Here is a 25,450-nt window from a genome sequence, read left to right as displayed (position 1 = left end):
TTTTCCAATGTTAGATGACCTCTTTTGGGAAGCCTTCAAGAAGAAATTGATTCAGGAATAAGAGATACTTGTCAATTTATATTTCCTGTACTGTTGTTATACCTCATGCAGCTGTGAAGTGTAAGTTTAATTTAGCAATATTGTTTTCATTCTTTATTATTATTTTTTTTAAAGTATGAGGTAAGAATAGCTTATTGTTTAAACCTGGTCTGTTTTCCATTTATTGTAAGAACTATGCATAGCAACAGGAAATGCCTAAATGGAATGAATATATTTTAAAAATGAGAAATAGGAGCTGAAACAGTCACATGCATGTGGGCTGTGGTAATTCCACAGACCTGCCAGACTCATAGTCAAATAGGTGGCAATCCCAAAGTATGGTAGAAGAGAAGCCAGGAAGAAGCATGTTCCAGCTGGTCTCCAGGCAGGTCTTCTGGTCTCCCCAGGCTGCTCTTCCCTAAAACTTCTGAATGCTAAAAAAAGACTGCAGTAAATTTCTTGAAAGAGAGTAAATTGTTTTCATGTTTCGCCATCAGTGAAATGACATATGGTGTCTCTTTGCAATGTCAATTTGTCAAGTGCCTCCGCTGCCACCACCCCCTGCTTTGTAGAATTGGTTAAAATATTGTATATAATGTGTGCTTGCCTAAAGGTAATTGCAGATGCAGAAAGCATATAGTTTGAGAGGCGTTTGAACAAAGGGAAGAACCTTTCTTCCCAGGGCTTTCTCCCTAGAGCTACATGGATGCCTCATTAAGGCCTGTTTCCTGTTGATTTGTTGGGTGGGATGTGCTGGCATCACCACCTGGGACTCTAGAAGCAGCTCACTACCCTCACCCAAGGCTGTGCTGTTGGGTCATTTATTCTTTTTTTGAGTGTATTCACTTCCCAGGGGATAACCCTTCAAAATCTGCTTCATCATGTATATTTTTTTAGGTCTCTTCCTGTCAAGGGACCTTAACTGAAGTAAGTAAAGCCTGAAGTAAGTAGAGCCTGAAGAAGACACTAAGTTCATAAACCAAAATTTTTTTAAAAGAAGCATGTCCATGTGATAGACGGTCATTGTCATGTGAGGAAAAGAGTAAAGATATTTTGGTCACCATTAGGGTGTGTTGTACAAACTGAGCCTCTGCACCACCACCCCCTCCCAGTTCAAATACCTATACAAAAGCAATTTTCTGATACGCATTTAGCCTTAAACAACTGTAAAGAAAGCATTGTATTTTCTGATTCTGGAAGTAGACCTTAAATATTAAATCAGTATAGTAGTTCATGCTTGAAACATCTCACGAGGTCTGTGTATTTATGGAGCTTTTACCTTGAGGTCTTGATTGTCCAGGGTTAATTACTGGCTGTTCCATGAATGTTGTTAATACAATAAAAAGGAATAGCAGAAGTCTCTGTTCAGTAAGAAATAGAATGAATTCCGCTGGTGTAGATCCTTTGCTATTGTACTGATTGCACTGATTTCTAATTACTGAGGACATAGCCTGTTTTTTATGTGTAAGTATTTCAGAAAAGTTGGAGGGAGCCTACTTAGCTTGATTCAAATCATGCTTAAAACTTACCCAAGTAGATTAGGACAACCTATTTGATCACTGAGATAGGTACCACTTCTTTCTGCTGCTCACACACATCCAAGCTCTCTCTCCCATTAGAGCCATAAGCGTAGAACCAAAGAAGTCAGTGTATCTTACTGGCTGGTTAATGCTCTGAAAAGGATGGAAATGTGTTAATGAGGTGAAATAAACACCCAAAGGTAAAATGCTTTCTTGAGTAGTTACTCTTCCTAATACTTTTTTTGACAGAACTCAGTTTGCTGGGCTTCTTGATGTCACTATAAAAGTAGTCCAAGAAGAAATAGGAGTCCCAATGAAAATTCCCATGAGACACTGTTGTGTAGTACCCAATACTCGAAAATCACCTAATGTCTCAGACAGGGCCAGGTTAGCCAAAGCTACAAATCAGCGTTACGAGTCTGGGTTGTGGATGTGCCAGTCATCTTCCTGAAAGACACTTCTTTGTCATAAATTTTAAATAATTATTTTATTATTTCACTTCACTTCTTTAGAATAAAACTACTTTTTTAAAAGTAAATCTGCAGTTAGCTTGCATATGACAGGAGAGCACAATACGTATGATGCTTTGCAAGGAAGGGAAGATGGTACAATTTTTTTCTCTTCACTTTTATTGACTTTGTAAATTTGAAATGGCTTTTCTGCCTTGGTTCATTGGTCTCCTGTTACTGTATGGGTTGTTTACCCATAAAGAAGGGAAAACACTTCATGCCACTCCAGGAAAATGAAATCATCAAAATAAAATTTTAAAAAAGTTGTTTTTATTAAATTGACTGTATTGAAGTTGACATTTTTCCTGTAAGCCATCCTTGCTTCCTCTTGATGGCCGTGTCCAAAAAACGTAGTTGTGACAGTGTGGTGCGTTTCCTTGCAGCAGACTTAAATCTTTCCTCAGTTTTTTTGTTGGTATTTTTATGCAAGAACCTTTCTTCCCAGGGCTTTCTCCCTAGAGCTACATGGATGCCTCATTAAGGCCTGTTTCCTGTTGATTTGTTGGGTGGGATGTGCTGGCATCACCACCTGGGACTCTAGAAGCAGCTCACTACCCTCACCCAAGGCTGTGCTGTTGGGTCATTTATTCTTTTTTTGAGTGTATTCACTTCCCAGGGGATAACCCTTCAAAATCTGCTTCATCATGTATATTTTTTTAGGTCTCTTCTTGCCAAGGGACCTTAGCTGAAGTAAGTAAATCTGCAAGTGCGACTCACACCACTTGAACTCCTCTTTATTAGGTCTTTCCAGCTTACCCAGTGAGTTATGACAGACCCACCACTGCTGGGATGATTGATTGGGAATGCCTCCTTCAAGTTACTAATAAATGTGTGTTGACTGTTTGCATATTGCTGTAGAGGAGGCACTTGTGAGAGAGAAATTCACAGGCTGGGGGAGCTGAGGTAACGCAAAGGCTAAGATGCTCATTTTGCAGTGAGGGAAGGGTCCCTATTCCCTGCTGTTTTACAGACGCAGGGCCAAGCCTGGGCTGTACCTTCTCCCACATATTTAACCTTGCCTTTCCCTTTTCTAAGGGGGGCTTCTTGTTATTTCACTTGTTCCTTCTGCAACAAAGATTTTTGTCTTGGTTCCTGCCTCCTCCAAGTCACCGTGGGCTGCTATGTAAAACCTTCAGGAGGAGGAGGACTGGGGAAATACCATTCCAGTGCATGGCTTCAGGCGCCACCTGAAACATGCTCCGTAATACTAATATCTCTTCTGCACAGCTGACTTGCTTTCTTTTCTCCACCAGTTTACCTGTCTGTACGCAGGATGGGCACTGGAAGCTGCATCCAAGGTCGAGCTGGTTTGTGTCTGACCCAGAGTGAGAAAATAGCAGCATTGGCTCCTGTGCGGGCCAGGACTCGTGGAAAGCGGCTTCAGAGCATGAGCAGGAGTTTTGCTTGGGCTCCTACTTTGGGTCCTGGATCCCTACCTAAAAGCAGCACCTACTTTTTTTCCAGGGCTGACTGTTCATTTAGTACTTAGGATGATGGCGCACGTACCGATGAGCTCATCTAGCGTTGTTTGTTCTTAGTGTGTAGAACTTTAATTCACTCCTTCGTAGAAGTCTAAAGTGGTTTTGAGTTCAAAAGTCTGTGTTGTAACACCACTTCCTTGTCAGTTCTGAACGTAGGGGGTTTGTGCCAGCTCTGGAGTTGGACGGGGCTGTGAGCAACCTGATCTAGTTGAAGATGTCCCTGCTCATTGCAGGGGGGTTGGACTAGATGGCCTTTAAAGGTCCCTTCCAACCCAAACCATTCTATGATCTTGTGTGGTTTAAATTTTGCCTCATAAGCAGTGCTTGGTAAGTTCAGCAGCTTTGCCTCTGTGCTGATGTCGCCATTTCTCAAAATTATTTCAGTAAATAAAAATTCAGAACTAACAGAAGTGTTTTCCCCTTCCTTTTTGTCCAGTGCAGAGTGTGTTGTCTCAGGTGATTCAGGTGGAGTCCACTAACAGGAAAGAAATAAAATGTTTGCATGGACAGCAGTGACACCCATTGCTATTAGTCTAAATGCTTTGGCAGTGAAGTTCAGCTTTTGAGTGTTGTGGACCAGTCTGAAACGATGAAGGGCCAGACAGGGGATGTGGGGTAGGTTCTTGCCTGTCTGCCTGCTGCATTATGCACCTTCTGTAAAGAGCCTAGAGCTTGCCTTTTCTGGCTAGATGTTGCGTGGATACTTTTCTTTTTAGGTTGTTTTGTTTTGTTTTTACAAGGAGAGGTGTGGTCGGGCACTCACTGATCATGCAATGTGCAAGTGAAAACCTGGTGAACAAAGCATAGAGCTCCACCATCCCATTTATATGCCAGATTATTTTCTTTTCCTGCTTACCTGTGTTGATGGGTAAGATAGGTTTTGTGGTGGTGTTTCCAAGATTGAACTGTAACACCTTCATTTTAAGACAGGAATTCCGGATGGTCTTGGAGACTGGGCGAATCAGTCCTTTTATAGGAAGTGTCCCATTAAAGCTCAAATCCTTAGAAGATTTGATTTTATTCTTTGGTGCTGAAATAAACTCAGTAATGTAGGTAGTTTAAAATCTGATGTCTACTCAGAGCTCAAAAACTCTTTAACAGTCCTTCGACACTGACCTCTGACAACGACCGTCCATAGCTGGAACAGGGAGGACATCTGGGCTGATGCGGACCTTAGAGCAGATGCAGGGCCTTCTGTAGGGTAGGGACAACAGGAATTGGCTTTTTGGGTGCATATGCCTCTGTTTAGCCTCCTAAAGAAAGTAACCCTGAAATTACATTCAGAACAGTTGCTAATTAAAGCTCCATTACAATGTTAATCATATCATGCTGATGTGCCATATGGACCATTTAAAAATTGGAAATGCTTGAAATAAATTGTTCTCGAAAACGTTGTTTAGTAAAACACATATTTAGAGTTTCCTCATTTAATGTGTTAACTCTTTGGATAGTCTAGACCAGAGGGGATACTTGGCAGCACCGCTCCGAGTAGCGTGCGCTTTGGGAGTAATTGCACAGTCGGTTTTCCTACCTTCGAGTGTCAGGTCTGCCTATGTGAGGTTGCTTTCACTGTATGGAACTATAACAGCACGTGAACTTGTTGCCGTGGGTTACTGCTTGCGTATGTCCAAAACCATGTACGCTGCAATCAATATAAGGTCTGAATACATTTTAAAAAATTACATTACATGTAAATTACATTCCTTTTTTTTAAAATACTGTATTAAACTTTGTACCTTTGCCTCAGTGAATCCTTAAGCAGAATGTATACATTCTTACAACGTGTGCTTTATTTATATCGTATATAACTCAATGTAGAACCAAAAGAGGAAGGAAATTTTTGAAGACTACACCACAGAAGAGATGGGGGAGGGAGAATGAAAGGAAGAAAAGCTATTATGTACTGCCTGTGGCGTTTTTGACCAAGCAAACACAAGGCACTGAAATCCATGGTGGGATTGTTTTTTGGTGTTTTGTTTTGGGTTGGGGTTTGTTGTTTTTTTTTCTTTTTTTCCCAGTGTAAGAGATTCAACAGAGTGCCTGAGTTTTGAAAAGTCATGGGAGGGGAAACTCGTTAGTGTGATTGAGATGGTGAGCACATTTGCAAAAACGAAGTGTGTGCATCCTGTTTGGTAACAAGGAAGCGGTGAAGTTCTGCGAGCCTCTCGGTTCGTTAACACATCTGATACGGCTGTAGAAATACAAAATAGAAGCCTGTCATTTTTCTTTAGCGTACAGCAGCCTGCTTTGGTGTAAGACATACTTCGGGACTGCACCTGTGCAATTTAGAAAGGCTCGTGAAAGGATGGATACTCCTCGTTCTGCATTGAGCGCTTGGATTTTGTTCCCAGTTTAGGATAAAGAAGATGGAGATTTATCCTCCCGTTTTTTCCCCTCTCTTTTATTAGTACCTCCTAAGCCTGTCCATCTCAAACCTGGGCAGGAAAGAATTCCTCCTGCACCTTCTCGGCCTTTGCCAGCTGATCCCAAGTCATCAAGGAGCTTAGCGCCTGGAGAGGAAGAAATACCAATATCAGCAGGAGTCAACACGCTCATTGAGAAATTTGAAAGTATTAGGTAAATATGGCTTTGCAAGATCTGCTCTAATCTCCCTGTTCTGCATTTTTAACTTAGAATATAACAATAGAAAACATTAATTGTAATTGTCACATAGAAACTCCTCTTGGGATGATTTCTACTGGAACTGCAAAACTTGACTGACTACGCAATGATTTATTAATTTTTTTAATAAAAGCATGTATTTCAACGACTTTTAGTTTGTAACATACAGTTGTTCTTAAGGAGCTTAAGACCTGCTGAATTTGGTAAGTGTTCTACCAGAAACTAGTAGCCCAGAGTCTGCTTTCAGTAAGTTGACTTGATGTCAGGACTGGTTTTTGCATTACAGGAACTTGATTATTGTGATACAAAATAATTGAATTTTCTGTCTAAGATTCAATAAACATCAGACACACTGTTAGCTTGCTTCTTGGAGGCAGGGGAGAGTTAAATCACAATGTACTATGAAACAATATCATATAGAACAGCATTTCCTCTGAAACTTTCTGCATTAGAGACATTAAATAGGATAAAATATATGTATTTTGCTGTAAAACCAGCTCGTTTTACAAACACATGAAAATTCTCTCTGAAGACCAAATCTGCCTGATGGAGCCAAGTGGTTTTTTTCATAGAGGGAGATGGAGACAGAGACACTGTACTGTGCCTTGGAGCATATTATCACCTGGGTGGATCTGGTAAGGTGTCTTTTGAAAAGAAAAAGTAGTGCCTTCTTGTGCTTCAGAAACATCCTCTCTGTCAGAAAATACCTTGCCCCAAAGGCTTTGTTCTGTTGAAGAACATGAGTTCCTGTTTAAACGAACCCACAACCAAATGCTTCTTTTAAAAGATGATTCCTTCCTCCCCGAACCTTCAAACCAGACTGTTCTTCAGGGCAACATGGGGAGTACTAAAGGTCTGGGATTCTAGTGGTGCCATTTCAGTAGAACTTATGGCTAGGGGTGGTGCGTGTTTATCGGAAATTGTTGGGTGAATGTTATTCACCCATGTGCACACACTTGTCTCCTAGGATTGTCAGGGCAGTGCAAGAAATACAACTTGAACCAAATTATAATCAGGCCCTCTCTCTTTTGGGGACACTTTTGAAACCTCTGAGTGTTAATATGAATGACTGTGGTGCTTTCTCTTCACCCGCAGGCAACCTGTACATATTCTTCAAAGAAACCAGCTAAATTTAGCTCTTAAGATGGAACCTGGCCTGGACTCATCCAAACAACCAAGCTCGTGTGACTGTGACATGGTAGCTTCCAGTGGCTCTTCCACAAATGAAAAAAGTGAACCGGATGAAAACGAGCCAGATGTGCCGTGCAGCACGGATCTATCAAGCACAGACATACTGAAAATTAAAGAGCTAAGCATAGGCGATAACAAAAGCCATGAAGACTGTACTGCTGTGAGTGTGAGCAAAGAGCCCTCTGGAGAGCTTGGCAGTAAAGACTCAACTGCAGAACTGAACGGTAACGGTAAAATTCCCAACAGAGACAGTGGCATCGACAGTCCTTCTTGTAGCGTGGCAGGGGAAACTTTCCCTAGTGAAGAAGGTGCAGAGCAAAAGAAGCCCAGCATGGCTGGGAATCCAGGGGAGGTGGAACCCGACAAAAAGGGCACCAAACCTTCCTGTGTGGAGCAGAAGAGAGACTCCACGCAGGATGAAGACAGTGACATTGATGAAGGAAGCAGTGAGGAACAAGAGACAGCAGAAGTGCCAAAGTTAGAGTATTTGGATGTAAACAAGGTAAGGTAGTTTGTTTGTTAGTATTAAGTGCTCTGAAACCAGTTCCTGCCTCTGGCCAGAGATCCCTTGCATCACTTTCATATGTTGTTTGGGCTTTTTTGTTTGGTTGGTTTTATGTGAAAGGATCATGACAGTCGTTATAATTTCCTGCTTGATGCAGGTCATAACTTGTTCCTGACCTAGATAGTATCTTTTAGAAAGGTTCCCAGTCTTGATTTAAAAAGTTTCATGTAAAAGAATCCATCATAGCCAGAGAGAAGTTGTTAAAATTTAAGTGCTTTTGTAGGTAAAGACTCACACCTTGTTTTTCTTGTTGGGATTTGTTTAGGTTCAGCTTCTAGTTGTTAGATCATGTTGTTTTCAGCGGGGCTCCATGATATGCAGGGGGCTGATTGGATAGTGCATCTTGCAGGGTCAGGGCCTTGCATCCTAGAAGGACATGCTTGATGGAAATCTCCTCTAACAGTAATTTTTTTTTAAATTTTTTTTACACACAAAGCCCGCGTTTCTATTGGTGTGACTACTTTTGAGTGCAAATAAGTTGTTTTGAGGGTAGTTATATCGAATTACTCTTCAGGAAACTGTAGCTAGAAGAGATTTTCCTTGAATCCAGAGTAATGTAGTCCAGGCTGTTGTGTATTTGTTGCAGCTGTATAAGATTAATGACAGATGGATTATCTGTTTATCAAGACAGTTATTTTGAGAAATAGTGATGATAGAATGGGTTAGATTTTGCCAGAAAAAGAAAACAGAAGATGCTTTGAGCAAAATGTCTGCAAAATGTTCCATTTTTTGTTTGTGTTTGGGGGTGTTTTGGGTTTTTTCTTTTTCCCCCCTCAGCCATCATGACAGTAAAGTTAATATACTGGATTTTTGTTTCTTCAAAACAATATGATGAGCACTAGCAACTAGTGAACTGTAACTAGTGAACTGTAGCGTTCACACCTCAGTTTGTACAAATTGGGTGGTTCTGTTGAAATCACCAAATATGTCCTGATTTGTGTATGTCAAGAGCTTGTCCCTTGGGAAGCGTGGCAGTTAAAATTCATTCAGTAGCTTCTGGGTCAAATCGGCCAGTGACTATTGAAGAGGGATGAAAATTGCATGCAGGTATGTGGTGTGCAGGAGGTTCTGTCTCAGAGCTGACAAGTACAGTTTCAGAGTACAACTAATGCTTTGTGGTGTCCCCTTTTTTTCCAAGAATGGAAGCCAGCCTGATGAGGCAATCATACCAACAGGAAGGTATGAAAAAACCCCAGACTTTCTCTCGTGAGTGCATTGCTTTCTGCTGCCGTTCTTCCTGCTGCTTTATCTCAGGCTCAGCCTGGTGTGACTGGACTCACCTTCCATTTATGCCATTCAGACGCTGCCTTTGTAGCCTGGGACTCTCCAGTACTTCATTGCCATGCTGCTGCTTCTGCAAATTCGGTGAATGTCAAACCCGCCAGGTGCTAGAGCAAGGTTAGTCAGAGGGAAGTGGAAAGGACCCAGCAGACTAGGAAGCAGTGAGGGCTGCATGAACCAGGTCTGTTTGGCCAAACCCAACCGCTTTCCGTAGATGGGGAGGATGTGATCTCGTTTGCCTCTCTGCCAGTCTGCAGTCCCACCTGGCAGCTGGTGTAGAGTCAGGAGGAGGAACCCGTCGACCTGTCCCACCTCCTTGAGAGCCAGGGAGGACACCCTTGCCTTGGCACTGCGTACATCAGACTTGACTGCCTGGGCATGGAAGGCTGCGGTGCAGATTGCCTTGGGCTTGCGCAGGAGTAAATCCATGGCAATACGAGTCAGGGGATCCCGCAGGACTGCAGGGTCTGTACTGCCAAAGGAGACCTCTGTCTTTTATCTTGTATGCAAGAATTTAATGGGGCAGTTGGCAGGAAACATCTTAAGTGATGGAGACTCCAATTAACATCTATCTATTAGCATCTATTAACACAACAGCTAATGCAGCCATTGACATCTGGTATCTCTTCAGTAGTCTGCGGGTGAAAGCTTGTTTACATCTCAAATGGGCAGCATCCCCATCACGGTGCAAGGCTTCTCGCCTGCTGATGTTGGTTTTCCCTCGTGTGTGTTTATACATACATACACACACACACTGTGAAATACTTTAACTGTTTTATATTCATAATATATATGTATGTGCATGTGTGCAACTGAAATATTATTTAAAAGATTCTTTATTAGTTGCAACATTTCAGCAAGAAAATAATGCTTAAATTAAAAAAATCTTGAATCTGGTAATTAAATTTACTGTTTGGACTGGGAACGTAGTGTCAAATCAACTGTGGCAAACCCAAGCAGAAGACTTTACCATATGATTAAGAAGTGCTTTGCTGACAAGTACCAATGTTTTGTAAGACATCAGAGTTTTGATGGCTGTTTTTTTAAGTCTTGTTCCTTAGGTTAAGTATTCATATAGTATGAAATAATGCTGATAAAATACAGAGTTACGAGGTCATACTTCTCTGTAGCATGCTTGGTGAATTTATAAAAGAGAGATCTCTAGAGGAAGACTTTTTGTTTTTGTTTTCTTGTGCTACTCTTCTTCCTGAAGTGCATTTATGTGATGCACTTCAGGTTCTCCCTTGGATTTTGACTTGATTTTGCCTTCAAAAAGGCATTTTTGACACTAACCAAGCTACACTAAGTTAGCTTGTTTTTGCAGCCACGTGGAGGGGGAAGGCTTAGAGATTTGCTGCCTGTTCTACAGAGTAAGGATTGTGCCCTCTTCTGGGGATGCAGTGTGTGAAGCCAATTTGTGTGTTAGGTGTCCACATCATCCTCCCACTCTCCCCTTTCATTCTGTTGCAGATTTGGGGCGCTGTGGACTAAGGGTTAGGGTAAAGGGCCATGGCTTCCAGCGAGGAGAGCCAGCACGATTCAAAGTTGACTTGTTCGGTAGTTATTCGTAGGCTGGAAGTTCCCACCACCCTTGACAAAACTGGTAATTTTCCAGAAAATGAGGTACCTGCCCCGCTGGAAGGAAGAGAGGAGAGTTCAGCCGGCAGCAGCTGCTGGCATGAGAGCTGGGGAAACCCCAACTCCTCCAGAAAGCTTTGTCTCAGGAGCCAGCATCTTTTTCCTGCTTCCCCCTTCCTACCCCTGGTACCAGGCTTTGCAGCTGCACGATGGAGGTAACCAGCACTCTCATTAAATATGCAAGTTTCCAGAAAGCTTTGTTATAGTTGGAGGAGGATGCATAAGAAGTACAGCTGCAGAATGATTTAATGATGGCTCAGTAACTCCAAGGGTATCAAGTTAAGTGAAGCTCATGAATAAACATAAGTTGGAAAAAAAAATCAGATGTGCTTTTTTCTTCTCTAATATTCTACTTAAGATATCTCTCCATCCACCACCCGAGCTTTCACACATCCCATGGCTAGGGAAGTAACATTGCCTGATACATGACTCGTATTGTTTTATTTAGTCTAGGTTTAGCTCCGCAGTATGATGTGGCTTCCGTTGGGAGTCTGCAGTACAGTCTAGCGGGTCTCACTATTAGCACACAATTATTGGAATATGTTTTAAAATCTCAGGAGTTTTTACTGGGATTTCCAGTTATCTTTTATCAAAATGAAAATGAACAAGGGGAGCTTATTAGTTTTGATAATGTCTCAGAAAATGTCAGGAGCTCCAAGAACTGAGGCATATTAGCCTTGATGGTTACAAAAAAAAGAAATCACGTAAAAGTGAGACTGAAGGGCTGTCATGCTCTATAGTCATATACCCAAGGCTTTTGCCAACTGCCTGGGAGCAACTGAGTAATGCTTCTGAGATGGCTAACACTTCTTTGTATCTTTTTATTTAGATATTTTTCACTAAGAGTAATATGTGCTCATTAGTAATCACCAAAAAATGCCTTTCTCTATCTGTCCTGCTTCCTGCTGGGTAAAATAGTAATAATGAAGTCCCACGTGGGCCTCATACAGTCACTGACATACACTTCCATTCTGTCTGCATGTAGCTGGAATTTCACTTCTGATTTCATTGTACGGTTTGTGTTGGAAAATTTGGCCTGCAGTCCTGCAAGTCAGATCTTTGGGTAAGATTATCTCCATGTATATTCTGAAAAAAATTTGCATAGGTCAATGTTTTAGTCATAATGCTGGTTAAGAAAAATGAGATATGTTCTCATAATCTTTTTTTTTTTTTTTAAATACCGTAAGGAAAATGAGATCTCAATACAACAAAGAAGACGGCCAAGCATAGGATAACTTTTCCATATTGTTTTCAGCATTTTTGAGTAGGAAGTTGTGCAGAATCTTTCTGGGACTTTCTGCATTCTTTATGGGAGTGACTGGTGGGGTTTTAAAGCATAACCGTATACGATTTTAACCTAAGCCATATCCCAGCAGCTTTCTTGCAAGATTTGCTGAAAGCCTCTTGTGATAGAGATGCTAACTGAATATGGTTGCGCACAACCAGTTGCATGAAAAACGGTTGCTGCAGGGTATTGCCCAAGTTTTCTCCTATCAAGCCTTTGGTTTTTAGTTTAAATTTTCATTTCAAATTTGCTTTTCATGATAGCCAGGTCAGTCTTTGCATCTGTGAATCTGTGGCCCAGGCATGCTTGGCAGGCGCCCAGCTGGGTCGGGGAGCGGGTTCGCAGGAAGCAGTGATGCACTTGTGGCCACTTAATTGCGCAAATCAGCTCAGCATGTGCCATTCCCCAATTTGTATCTGGGATTGGGGTATTTGAGGTGCAAATGTATTCCCACCACAGGTGTGAATCTGACCTTGATGAGAAGCTAGTTCTGTTTGTTTTCAGGCTGGCGTTTCCTTTTTCTTTAAAATATTTTATGGACAGCTACAACTGGAAATGAATTTTTGAACCTTACGCAAAGTAGTGAAAGAGCATTGTGCGACTGCTGCTTTGAGCACTGGAGTGAGCTTCCTGTGTCGTGAAGTCAACACCTACTGCTTCCCTTTTCTCATCTTTCTTGTCACCCCGCCAGCTAAACTGTTTGAACAAGACTCTGCAGTAGATGTACAGTTGTAATGTATGGCTGCGGAGGACAGTCATAACGTGCTGTGGCCGTGCCGAACAGTCAGTCAGCAAGCGCATTGGGCAAAGCAGGAGTGAAATATATTTACAAGAATCGAACAGCCTAAAATCTGCATAGGGTGGAAGGCTACAAATATTTTACATTTCTGTGTCATTTACGTGCCTCGTAAATGGCACGTTGTTTTTCCAGGGCGTCTTTAGTAAGGTTAAATATGCTTCACTGGTGTGACTTAAAGCCTTCAATAAGACTGTTACGTAAGGAATATAATCCACATTTGGGTTTGCACATTTGCTTTACTTTTCCTTTAGAAACATAGACCATGAAATATCTCGTTCATAGTGAACTGAATTACGGCTCAGGCTTTGTTAAAGCTCTCCTGCCATGGCACAAAATAAGGTTAGAAGAATGGGGCTGCCTCATGTTTAATTAATCTACTGTTTCATTTAAACTGTTACGTCCACTGAAAGGCAAACATGTTGCAAAGTAGTCCAAAAAACGTGCCTCTCTGCCACTAGCAGAGACAGCAACTGCAGATAGAGTCACTCTTTAAAACTGCGCTCAAGCTGAGAGTCTGTTCAGCCGTTGTTTGCTATTTAAGCAGATGTCAGCAAGATTTTTGGAAATATAAACTGAGTTGCAGATGGTGAAGGTCAGGAGGTTAAAAAGTGCCTGCGCTATGTAAAGGTTTACTTCTGAGACCAAATGTATTTGGTTGGAAATAATTTTTTTTTGAATTCTGAATTCAAACAAATCAAAGGATGCTCTTGGCGGCTGGCATGCCAGCCTGATTACATCAGTGCCTTTCATTCAGGCGCTCTTCTGTGCCCAGCAAAACTGGCAAATAAATTCTTTCTCAGTGAGAGATCCTCGTAGTTACTGGAATTTGAATGGGCAGCAATGCATTTCATTATAAGCTGTAATATGTTGTATTTGCTTGTAACAAGTGCAAAGCTTTGTTGTGCTGTGATTTGTTTTTTCCTTTCCCCCTAAATATTAATATATATATCACATGAATGAATGGAGCAGGATGATGTGTAGCATGTTAGAATAGCTTAAAAGAGTACTTGAGTTTGCTTGAAATAATTTGAGTAGTGAGGTAGACAGAGTACGTGTCAAAGGTTTAGTCATGGCGTGGTTGCCTGTCTCCAGGTTTGTGCCTGGAAAGAGAGGGATTGCTTTAAAGGAAGACTGATGCTGTTTCAAATCCAGAAAAGCTAGTCACCTTCCTTCAATAAATACTTATATCATGGAACTCTGGGTACTTCATGCTAAGTGGTACCTCATTTCATGTAGGACAACTGTGGGTCTGGTTTGTTTGAATTCATGGCTAGCTTTGAAAAGTTTTTGAGGTCTTTCAGTTGTATTGCAGTTTGCCTAAAGGGGGGGGTGGAGGGTGGTGTATTTAAATTTTTCTGGTCAACTTTCTTTAGAAACAAAACAAGATGATGTTGAAGAAGCTTAAAGAGAGCATTTAATTGACATTTTCTAACAATCTGATGGTGGCCAGCCGGGTTATGTCTAGAAGTGCCTGCCACAAATGCCAGCGAGCTCACAGTGATAGGCATTTGGGATAGAAAGTGCTGTTGCTGGTGAGGGGCCCAGGTGCTTCCTGAACTGGAAACAGCCCTGTGTGTTTAACAGAATTCAGCTGGACTTTTACTCCATGGATTTGTCCGGTCCTTTTGTGAACCTGCGTGAAGGTTTACCGTCTGCAGTGACATGTTGTTCGAGGAAGCGGCTCTTGGTCTTGAAGCAGCACCTTGGCGATTTTATTTGATGTTCTTTAGTTTTCCCATGGAAGAAATAGTGAATAATTGCACCCAGTTGATGCTCTCTGTTCCGTTAATCACTTATACATCTCTCTTACCTTCCTCGCAGTTGTTTGGTTGTTTTTTTTTTCCAGATCCAGCCCAGTAAAATTTCCCTACCTTTGATAATCCTTGCTGCCCCTTTTGGATGTTTGTATTCCTGAACACAAACCAGCCAGCCCTCAGTTCTGGACCCTAGTTTTGGTTTGGTTATATGTAAGCATGGCATTTAAAGTCTAGACCCTTAAAAAGGTATCTAGAGTTTGTCAGAAAGCTAAAGCCTGTATCCTAATAATTCAAGTATTTTTAGCACTTAGAGAGCAAAGAGTCTATGTAGCTTTTGGCTAAACTGTGAATAAAGTCAGTGCTTTGTAACTGCATTCAAGTTTTTTAATTAGTCCTTTCTCATTTTATTTTTTTAAAAGAGCTTAATGAAAGACTTCACTGAGTGACTTGGGTCCCATTGCCGAAAATTCTTTCCAGGGAATTGGCTGGTGTTTAAAGCTGCACAAAAATCTTAGAAATATGCCACAGAGAGTAATGCTGCGCTGGCCAGGGAGAGAAATCTGTGGCCAAACAGGTCTGGTTTCTAGTTTTCTTTGTAGTCACAGGACCTGAATCCGAAAAGGAGAACAGTTGATTTAGAGTCTAGTGCCTTAGTTACCAAATAGACTAGATGTATTTCTAGATTTGGAGGATGTTTCTGGTTCTTTACAGAAAACCATAATGAACTAAAGTGATGTCCTGACCAGCCATTGACTGCACTAATTGCTCTTTCAGCAATTAGCTTTAAAAATATCTCTGGAGCAAACTGATCCTTTGATGAGGGATGCAGAGCAGATTCTGAAATGTGTTAACCTCCTTCACTTCAAGCTTCTCTCCTGGCAGGGAATTTGGCCCACTGAAAAAATGGAAAAGAGAAGAGTTGATGAAACTTCGGTTTGTAAGTGCAGATGGATTGTGTTATTTGTAACTTTTTTTTCAGTGTACAGAGCCCCAAAAGCTATTCAACATCGCAAATGAACTGCTCCATACAGAAGAAGCATATGTTAAAAGACTCCATCTGTTGGACCAGGTAATTCAATTTTGAATGAACTCTGCTTTCTTTTCTGTGAGCAGCAATGATGTCTCCTGTTCACCCCCTAACCTATAGCCCAATAGCGTGAAAACACTGTTTGTAGGTGGGAGCTGGAGTTTGCTTGCCAGGCTGTGTGCCGTGGGTCCCAGAGGTGAGCTTTTGGCAAGTGGGTTTCCTGAGCTGAAACCCAAGGATTAGGATGTTGGAAAGAGGAATGGGAAAGCAGCAGCCCAAGATACAGATACCATCAGCATTTGGTTCCTCCCTGAGCGTACGTGGAGAGGAAATCACGGGGACGCTGAAGGCACTGAGAAATTATGAAATCCATGATTGCTCTTTAATGTGCAAGAGGTTTGAGTTCTACTAAAATCAGGCGACATGGGTCAGCCCCGTGCTCACAGTGAATTTTTTTTTTTTTTTTTTTACCCACTGTGTTTCGTAATTGTTGTCCATCACATTTACACATGGGGGTAAAGTAAAACTGGTGTGATGAGTCTGAACTTTCTTCCACATAAACATGGAGGTGAGTCTACACAGTTCAGGCATTTCTATAATTATCTCAAAAAAACCCCCCATGAATGTGCAGGAAAGAAGTAAAAATGAGGATGAGTCACATTGCTAATCAAGTGCTTTTTAAAAATGAGGGGGGGGGAAAAAAAAAGAAAAGAAAATTGTCACCTTACTAGAAGTCTTGTTAGAAGCTGTAACTTGCAGAGGCCCCTGCCCTCCGACTCCAGGACCTCTATGGAAGACTTTCCAGTGTTTGCTTTGGATGGTAGAGACTGTTTCAAGACCTTAGAAATCTAGGGAGTGTCTTTCCCTTTTGTTCAGTACAGTGTAATTTTTCCCACAGAGAAACAAAATAATCACATGGTTTATTTTGCTTCATGTAAATAGGAGTAAGTGCTCTTTAGGGACCGGTTGTTCTTTGCAACTTGCACTCCCAAATATGAGATGTCTGATCTTCTCAGTAGTTCAAGTTTTTTTTTACTTACCCCTCAGATTTTTCTAATTTACATCTATGGCCCATAGTCGTAAATCTAACCCTAATTGACAGTGGGCTTACATTTTGTGAACCTCCCGAAGACCCCAAGGACTGACTACCAGAAGTCAAAAACTGTAGCTCTGTTCTAAGGCAGTCAGCTTTGTAATATTGCAATCTAAAGCCGGTGTGTCTAGGATTGTTTTTTGTAAATATGTGTTGGTACTGTCTTGTTGTCTCATGCAGGTTTTTTGCACTAAGTTGTCAGAAGCAGGTATTTCATCTGAAGTGATAACAGGCATCTTTTCAAATATTTCTTCCATCTATTGTTTCCATGGACAATTTCTTCTTCCTGAGCTCAAAACAAGAATTACACAAGAATGGTGGGTAACTGTCATTACAATTATTTAAAAAATATGTTTTCAAGAAACCATAGCAACCATAAGGCCTAGTCTAATTCCGAAGTTTTAATTGTTTAATGCAGTAGTTCACGTGTTATTTAATACATTAGTGTGGAGTCTGTTAAGCATTTCTGAATACAGGAATAGGCCTGAGCACTCAAAATTTCTAGAGTACATTGTGAGAGTTTTTTCAGTCCAAAGTATTGCCAGAGCTGTTTGCCTTACTGTATTTCCACTCTCCTATTATTGCAGTACTGTGAAATTGCAGTACTAGGAAGGAAGGAAATTGCTTATTTTGGCCGTGTAGATGAAGTATTTTGGTCCCACTGTGACGTATTAAAAAAACGCAGTTACTTCTCGAGGAAGGAAAATGCATCTTCATGTCACAGTCTAGACTTTGTGTGCCATGTTGGTGACTTCATGAGAAACATCCATTTTATATTTTCTTTAATGAATTTTGTTACGGTTATATAAAATTTAATTTAATGTTAAAATTAGCATTACAGCAGCAAACCAATGGAAAATCTAGATGGATAAGATAGATGACGTCATATCTGTAAATCTGCTTATGTCTGTTATGCAGCCACTTCTGTTGTTGAGCAACACAGCGTTGCACAAGTTTTTACCCCAGAATTTGTTGGCCTTCTGTTCTAGGAGATAATAAATATTATTGGTTACAGTGTATATGTACTTCCTTTAAGAAAATAGATGTGGGTTGGTTTGGTTTTTTTTTTCCAATGTGTAATAATGGTCGAATACCAATTAAAATTTGGCAACTGTAATAAGTTGTAGATGATGCAGAAATGCAGCACTAGGTAGAAAGGTGAATTGTAAGGCAGATCTGGGAAACTTGATTTGAGATGACACACTGGCTGCAAAGAGTGTCCTGGAATGGAAGGTGCAGATAGTGCTGACACTGCACCTTTCCAAGTACCCTGAGTGATGAAGACAAGACCAGAGTTCACATCTGTCTTGGCTGAGTCCAGTCTTCACATAGTTCATCAATGACCAGAAGGAATAAATGAGTCTCAGCACCTTTGCACCTGACTTGCATTTACAGGGATGGCTGTAATAATGGGGGAGGAAGACTGGAGAGTCTGGAAGGCAGAAGAGGACAGAAGCTTGTTATATGGCTAAAAGGGGTCTAGTGCGGTCAGACTGCAAGTCACAAGTTCAGCGGGGGAGAAAAGCTGGAGGAAAAATGGCTGGCACTGTGCCTGGCTGTAAATTTTGAGGAGAAAAAGATGCGTGGCTACTGCTGCTCCCAGCCTGGGGGGGTCTCTAGGCAAACGTGTGCCTGGCCCCCTGCGACTACCCAGCTGAACTGAGCGATTTCTTTGCATTAAAACCTCTTCAGATGTTTGGCTATGGTGGAAAAGATGATTTTTAAAAAGTAAAAGTTTCCCACAAGGTTTTGTGCTGGACAGCAGAGATATATAGATGTTTCTTTAACAATGCGTAGTCAGTTTGAATCTGATCTTCACTTAAGAGAGTGATGGGGGGGGGGGGGGGGCAGAAATATACATCCTTTGTACGTCTAGATTAATGTTTAAGGTTTCATCTGGGGTACCGTTTAGATTACTTTAAACTAAACTTAGCCTGGAATATCTTGATTGCATATGCGCGTAAGTGCTTGTGCATATGGGAGACAACTGTGAAAGTCTTACAGTTGTGTTTTCTCTCTGAAGATAGTATTGATTTCCAGATATTTCAGTACTTACCTGTCTCTTTCCGATAGGAATGTCAACCCACGGCTAGGAGATATCCTACAGAAGCTTGCTCCTTTTCTGAAGATGTATGGAGAATATGTAAAGAACTTCGACAGGGCAATGGACATGGTGAACACATGTATGCAGAGGTCCTCTCCATTCAAAGATGTTGTTCAGAACATACAGGTATGTTGTTAATTGGCATAATATGGCTCGGAAATCCTCATTTATTTGTGTGAGTTTATTTTTTTCCAGTGCATGACACACAGTGTTTAGCTACAAGATAATACTGCTCTAATATTAAAAAGATACAATTTTAGTGGCAGTCCTTTCTTTTTTGCTGTGTGACACAGATTTTTCACATAGGTAGCTTTTTCTCCACTCACGTATTTAAGAGGAGTATTAGAAGTCACAGAATGAAACTTCGCCTGGCAATTCTGACTCCGAACATGTCCATTTATAAAGTCTTTTTGATGTCTCTTCCTCATTACTAATTTTAATTGCTTTTTAAGAAGTACGTTTTCATTCTGAGGTGGGTGTGTTTGGGTTTGGGCACGTCACTGGCAGCATCTGCTGTTGGTCTGATTTTTCTGAGGCTCACGAAGTGGCACGCAGCTCTGCAGGAGGATGCTTAGCATGGATTTTCATGTGTTTTCTCTTAATTATACAAAAAGCTACGTGGGGAGGGGGGAAGGCCTCTGCTTATGCTGGCGTATCCGTAAAACCTCCCCCTCAGGCCAGCCGAAGGGATGCAGCAGGCTCCAGCACGCTTGCAAGCAGCCCTCCGCCAGTGGTGGGAAAGCAGATACCGTCCTTTGGGAGGCGAGGGGAGGGCTGGCAGCGAGCGGGTTAAGCTGAGGAGGGAGCGCAGCTGCTTGCCCTAAATGGGAGGATTGTGGCTGGGCCAGCTGTCGGGAATCAAGTAATCCCCCAGCACGCTGGGAGAGGAGAGGCCCTGCGTGGAGGGTCAGGGCTGCCGGCCGTGACTCAGACAGAAGCTTGGAGAAGCAGGAACTGGGGAAGGTCCTCTCCCACCAGGCTCTCGCTCCACGTGGCCTTTTCTTAACCTTTTTCTGTCTGAAGCCAGCCTGCTCTCACTGAGGTTCTGCGCAGCAAGCACTGTAAAAAAAAGCGCGCAGGTGTGTTGCTGTCTCCGGTTTGTGCCGAGTCGCTGACATGGCTTTCTGAAGTGTGAATCAGTTTGTGACTGTTTTCCCTACAGCACAGGCATCTGCCCACCCTCAAATGCATCTGTCTCTTCTCACCACCAAGCTAGCAACACAAACGATTGGTGTTAGCTGTCAGTCTGCAAAACTGGTCTGCAGCTGTCCGAGACCATGAGTATTTCTGCTGTTGCTTGAGCAAAACTTTGACAGGCAGTATGAACGCAGGCAATGCACACGGGAGATGCAACGCTGAAGCCTACTGATGACAGTATTTCACTGTAGGTTATTTTAGCGCAACATCGCAGCACCTTTTGCTTCTGTCAATGACCGTAGCTGCAGGAGGCGGATTTGACCCAGAATACTTAGTCCACTCATCTGACCTATCTCTGTGCTATCAAAAGCCACAGTTACTTTTCAAAATACCAGTTGAAGTCTGTTGTGATCCTGCAATAACACACTGTCGATCTAAGCTGTTAATGGAATAGTTATACAGCTTAAGGCATTAACAGTTATTAATTATGCTAAACTAGGGAAAACAGAAAGCAAAAATCAAATGGTACTTACAAGTGAATGACTGTGACTTACCAAGTTTACTTTAGCTGACCTTGAAGATAAACACACTTTCTGTTCGGTTCACATCCACCTACTGGGGCCAAAACTTGATAGCTGATGAGTTTATCAAGACTTTTCTTTTGTCAGCTTTCTCCTTATGCCATCACATAAGTACTTTTAATATATATTTCTGTGTTTTGGATTGTCACATGAATTAAACCCAGAATACACATTTATCCTTCCTCTAGTAAAGTCATTTGAATTGCAGTGTAAACTCTGTAAACTTTTAAAAATTGCATAGCATTAAACTTTTCCTATTTGGAAAAGTTTATTTTGTCACTGCTGACTTTTTGTCAGTTTATTTTGTCAGCAGTGACAAAATAAACTGTTCCAAATAGGAAAATACACAGAGAATACACTTGGCATGTGAATATCACTGACGTGAGCCTTGAAGTGACTTCCTCCTCTGCTTCCCTATTGCTATTCAGTGTTAAGGTTCATCCTATTGCAAGAATAAAAAGACAATGGAGAAGGTTATAGTAAGTGGATTTGAGAATATAAACCAAGCGCTAATATGCAGTAGTGCAGTTCTGTGCCCCTTCTAGTTCTTCCTGGAATCTCTTATTCTTTCCATCCCAGTTGTATTTTCTGGGAATCGTGGTGCTGTAAAACTCAGAGAGATAATAAATTCACTTCACCTCCTATAAACAGAAATATTGTTCACCCTGCTACACTGTGACATGATATTTTTAAAAGCAAATTTACATCTTCAAATTTCTAGAAGGATAGCTAATACTTTTCTATCGGACATTAATCTCATTATCTCCAGGCTTTGCTTTGAGAATTGGGTGAGTCAGCAGTGTGTCGTGGCCTGTAATATTTATGAGGAAAATTGCAAATACCTGAAACAAGCACCTTTCTCTGAGGAAAAGCATACTGAAATTAATGTGAAAAGCATACTGAAATTAATGTGGTTGTTGAGGGGTTGCTTACACTAGAACAGCCCAAGACGTGGCATTAGTGCGCTGACGTAAAATAATGCTATGGAGAAGAGCGTGTGTGTGTGTGTATATGTGGTTAACATGCTGATGTGGGATTCAGGAGTCAGATTACATTGCTAACAGAAACTTCTTGTGTGCTTTAAAACAAGTTACTTATTCTTACTGTGTTTCTCATTTCTTCTCCCCTCTTTTAAATAGAAATATCCCTTCACTTCATAGGGATCCTATGAAAATAAGTACACTGCAACAGTCAGTACCATTGCAAGCAGAGCAGATCAGTGCCTTATCGGGTAATATTTAGTGTAATCAGTCTCAAACCTACTCCCCCTCTTGGTCAAGTAAAAAAAAAAAAGAGAATTCGAGGCAGCTCCTTCAGAGGTGGTGTACGTGAGCAGTGTATCTGCTGCTCGTACACTAAGCTCTAGCAAGCAATATATCCCTGTGGGGTTTCTGATTTTATGTAGTCTTTGAGGGGAAAAATGCTGCATAGGGCCATGGATGGGAAAAGCTTTCCTGAGCCTGTGGAGAAACATGCAAAATCTAAAAGATTGTTGCATATCTGCAGAAAATGCCAGACATGGGACAAAGGTTCACATGAAACCTGTCAGCTCTTATATCTGCTTGAGAGGAGGAAGGTTCTACAGAGGGACCTGGACAGGCTGGATCCATGGGCCGAGGCCAATTGTATGAGATCCAGCAAGGCCAAGTGCAAGGTCCTGCACTTGGGCCACAGCAACCCCATGCAACGCTACAGGCTTGGGGAAGAGTGGCTGGAAAGCTGCCCAGTGGAGAAGGACCTGGGGGTGCTGGTTGACAGCTGCCTGAGTATGAGCCAGCAGTGTGCCCAGGTGGCCAAGAAGGCCAACAGCATCCTGGCTTGTATCAGGAATAGCGTGGCCAGCAGGACTGGGGCAGTGATCGTGCCCCTGTACTGGGCACTGGTGAGGCCGCACCTCGAATGCTGTGTTCAGTGTTGGGCCCCTCACTCCCAGAGAGACATTGAGGGGCTGGAGCGTGTCCAGAGAAGGGCAACGGAGCTGGGGAAGGGTCTGGAGCACAAGGCTGATGGGGAGCGGCTGAGGGACCTGGGGTTGTTCAGCCTGGAGAAAAGGAGGCTGAGGGGAGACCTCATCGCTCTCTACAGCTGCCTGACAGGAGGGTGTAGAGAGGTGGGGGTCGGTCTCTTCTCCCAGGTAACAAGTGATAGGATGAGAAGAAATGGCCTCAAGTTGCTCCAGGGGAGGTTTAGACTGGATATTAGGAAAAATTTTTTCACCAAAAGGGTTGTCAAGCATTGGAACCCTTTCGGGGTTGCCGAGGCTGCCCAGGGAAGTGGTAGAGTCACCATCCCTGGAGGTATTTAAAAGACGTGTAGACGTGGTGCTTAGGGACATGGTTTAGTGGTGGGCTTGGCTAGGTGCTAGGTTAGGTGCTAGGTTAGGGACTAGTGCTAGGTTAATGGTTGGACTCTATCATCTTAAGGGTCTTTTCCAACCTAAATGAGTGTATGATTCTATGATAGCTTGAGAAGTTGTTTTACACTTCTCTAACTCTGTGTGAATGGTCATTTTTCATTGCTGTTTAACACCAAAGGCAGGAACAAAACCAAACCCTTCTGTGCTTGTTTTCTCTCTGTTACAGAAACAGGAGGTGTGTGGAAACCTGACATTACAGCATCACATGCTTGAACCAGTGCAAAGGATTCCTCGTTATGAGCTTCTCCTAAAGGACTATTTAAAGAAACTTCCAGAAGAGTCTCCAGACAGGAAAGATGCTGAAAGTACATGTAAACTCCTCTCTGTCTAATGAGCATAATAAAATCTTGGAGAGGTTTTTTTTTTCACGTGTTCAGATACTTTCAAGTAGGGCTATGTTAGAAATGGAGATTTGAATTAATCAAATTATTGCCAAACAAAGCACAAAGGGATTTTGAATGCTCTTAGAGTAGAGAAGAAAAGGATTGATATGTCAGCCCTAGGAATGAAGGGAGCTTTGGCAAATAAACAATGACAAATTATTGAAGTTTGTAATGGTAGAACATCTGGCATTTTTATTTAATCCTTTGTATGGCCAAGAACAAATATGGGAGGACATCCTTGCAATAGCCAGAGGAAGAAAATAAGAATGGTCTTAAATGTATATGCTTGCCTAGGAAAGCAGGTTAGACTCTGTTAACACAAAGAAACAGGAGAAATGGACTTTTGTTGGTTTCTAGGAGTTTGGTTTCTAGATCTTGGCCAAAACAGGGTTCATGTTACCGTAAGCACACAAGCCCTGTTTTAGGAAAACATTCTTAAAAACATGCTTTTGAGACTTAAGTGAGACTTAAGTTAACTTTCAGTAGATTGATTCCGAGGTGATTTTTTTTTTTTTTTTGTCGCTATGTCCTTGGCTCGCCTAGACTTTTAGGAGAGAAAGATTAAGCATGGACCAGCTGAACATGCAGACGTGATTGCATATATAACTGCTTAAAAGCATTCCTTTTACTTTATGGAAGGAAAAAATACAGTCCTTGCTTTTGCAACAGCAATTTTGCGGGAAAAACGCTAATCAGGGAGGTGAAAAAAAACCCCCAAGGTGCTATTAACAGATATAATCCGGAGAATGCGTAACTGTTGCTACCTTTATTGCAGAGTCACTGGAGCTCATATCTACAGCAGCGAACCATTCGAATGCAGCCATCCGAAAGATGGTGAGTACAAATTGCATAATGGAATTGTAATCTGACTGAAACACTTGGTTGAACCAATGGTCCCCCATTGCAATAGGCTCAGTAAAGTAGGCTGGGAGAATTTTCAAATACAGTGAGTCGAGCTTTAAACATCAGTTGGATATCTGAGTTCTTTTTATCGTCAATGATCCTATTGCAGTTACCAGGGTTGTTGGGCCTAAATTTCACTTTCCTTGTTCTTAAGGACCCAGTGGGTTGAAAAAGGAGGTCTTCATAAAACTCATTATTTGCTTTTCATTGAAAAGTGTGGAAGTATCCCAATTAAGTCCATTCATAAGGTGCCCTTGCAGATTTTCACACTATTTTTGTAGTCCTACAGGTCTTCACCAGACTGGAGGTTGTTTTGGTTTGATTTTGTTTCATCTGAAATGCACCGAGTGCGCATTTAATGGGTGTCAGTAGCTTTGGTAAGCTATACCTCTAAAGCTGGGCAGTCTGAGACCGTGGAGATTTTGAACGTTGGCACGTTTTACGTACAGAACAGCTAGTGCATTACTGTTAAAGTAAATGGACTTTATAGTTACAGATATTATCCCTTTTGTGCACCCAAGTGCCTCAGGAGCTTTTGTATCTAGTAAATCTGAAATGCTGTGTATCCAGCTTAACACTCGCTGACCACATGTGGGTACAAGGTTTACATCCCATTCCGTATCGGATGCTTACTTCCTTCTCCCGGTCAGCGGGGACACCATGAGACCACGTTTCCTGTGGCTGCTAGGGGAAGTAACCAGCTGATGTCTGTGTATTTTCACTATGTCTCAGTGAAAACCAGTTTTGAAACCATCTATTTCTATTTCAGTCTAGCGTGGTGTCTTGATAAGGATATATTTGGGTGGAAATTTTTCTGGTTTGGGGCCTTGAACAGCTATTTTGCTGGGGACTGTGTACAGTATCTCCACAGACAGCAGGAATATGAAGCCACCAGCTAGTTGCTTTCTCTGTTGGATGCTTTTTCTATTAGTACACAAAAACCTATTAGAAAAGGCTGCTATAATAATTTTGCGCCCCCTGTTTATTGCTGATAAGAACCTGAAGCCTCTAATCAGGGCTTCTTATTGCATTGAGTTCTTCTGTAATTAATAGGTTTTGCCTGAGCAGAGACTCCAAGGAAGAATACCTGAGTAAGAATTTCAGGTTTGACCTCGTGGT

The 25,450-nt window shown here is 41.8% G+C and overlaps 1 protein-coding gene across 4 annotated transcripts in view; it reads left to right on the top strand.

Annotated features, from left to right (window-relative positions):
* Positions 1-25,450, top strand: part of FGD3 (FYVE, RhoGEF and PH domain containing 3) — a 113,065-nt gene that overhangs the window by 60,948 nt on the left and 26,667 nt on the right. For all 4 annotated transcript variants that reach the window (XM_072876037.1, XM_072876035.1, XM_072876038.1 and 1 more), the window contains 7 exons: positions 5,958-6,126; positions 7,267-7,864; positions 15,667-15,756; positions 16,988-17,124; positions 18,881-19,037; positions 23,212-23,350; positions 24,204-24,262. In XM_072876037.1, the coding sequence (XP_072732138.1) occupies positions 5,958-6,126; positions 7,267-7,864; positions 15,667-15,756; positions 16,988-17,124; positions 18,881-19,037; positions 23,212-23,350; positions 24,204-24,262 (1,349 nt within the window). The remainder of the gene's footprint in view (positions 1-5,957; positions 6,127-7,266; positions 7,865-15,666; positions 15,757-16,987; positions 17,125-18,880; positions 19,038-23,211; positions 23,351-24,203; positions 24,263-25,450) is intronic.

Source organism: Ciconia boyciana, chromosome 11 (assembly GCF_034638445.1).
Source record: "Ciconia boyciana chromosome 11, ASM3463844v1, whole genome shotgun sequence".
NCBI classification, from domain to species: Eukaryota; Metazoa; Chordata; class Aves; order Ciconiiformes; family Ciconiidae; genus Ciconia; species Ciconia boyciana.
The sequence above is the reverse complement of the archived record's forward strand: the minus strand, read 5'-3'. Positions and strand labels throughout refer to the sequence as shown.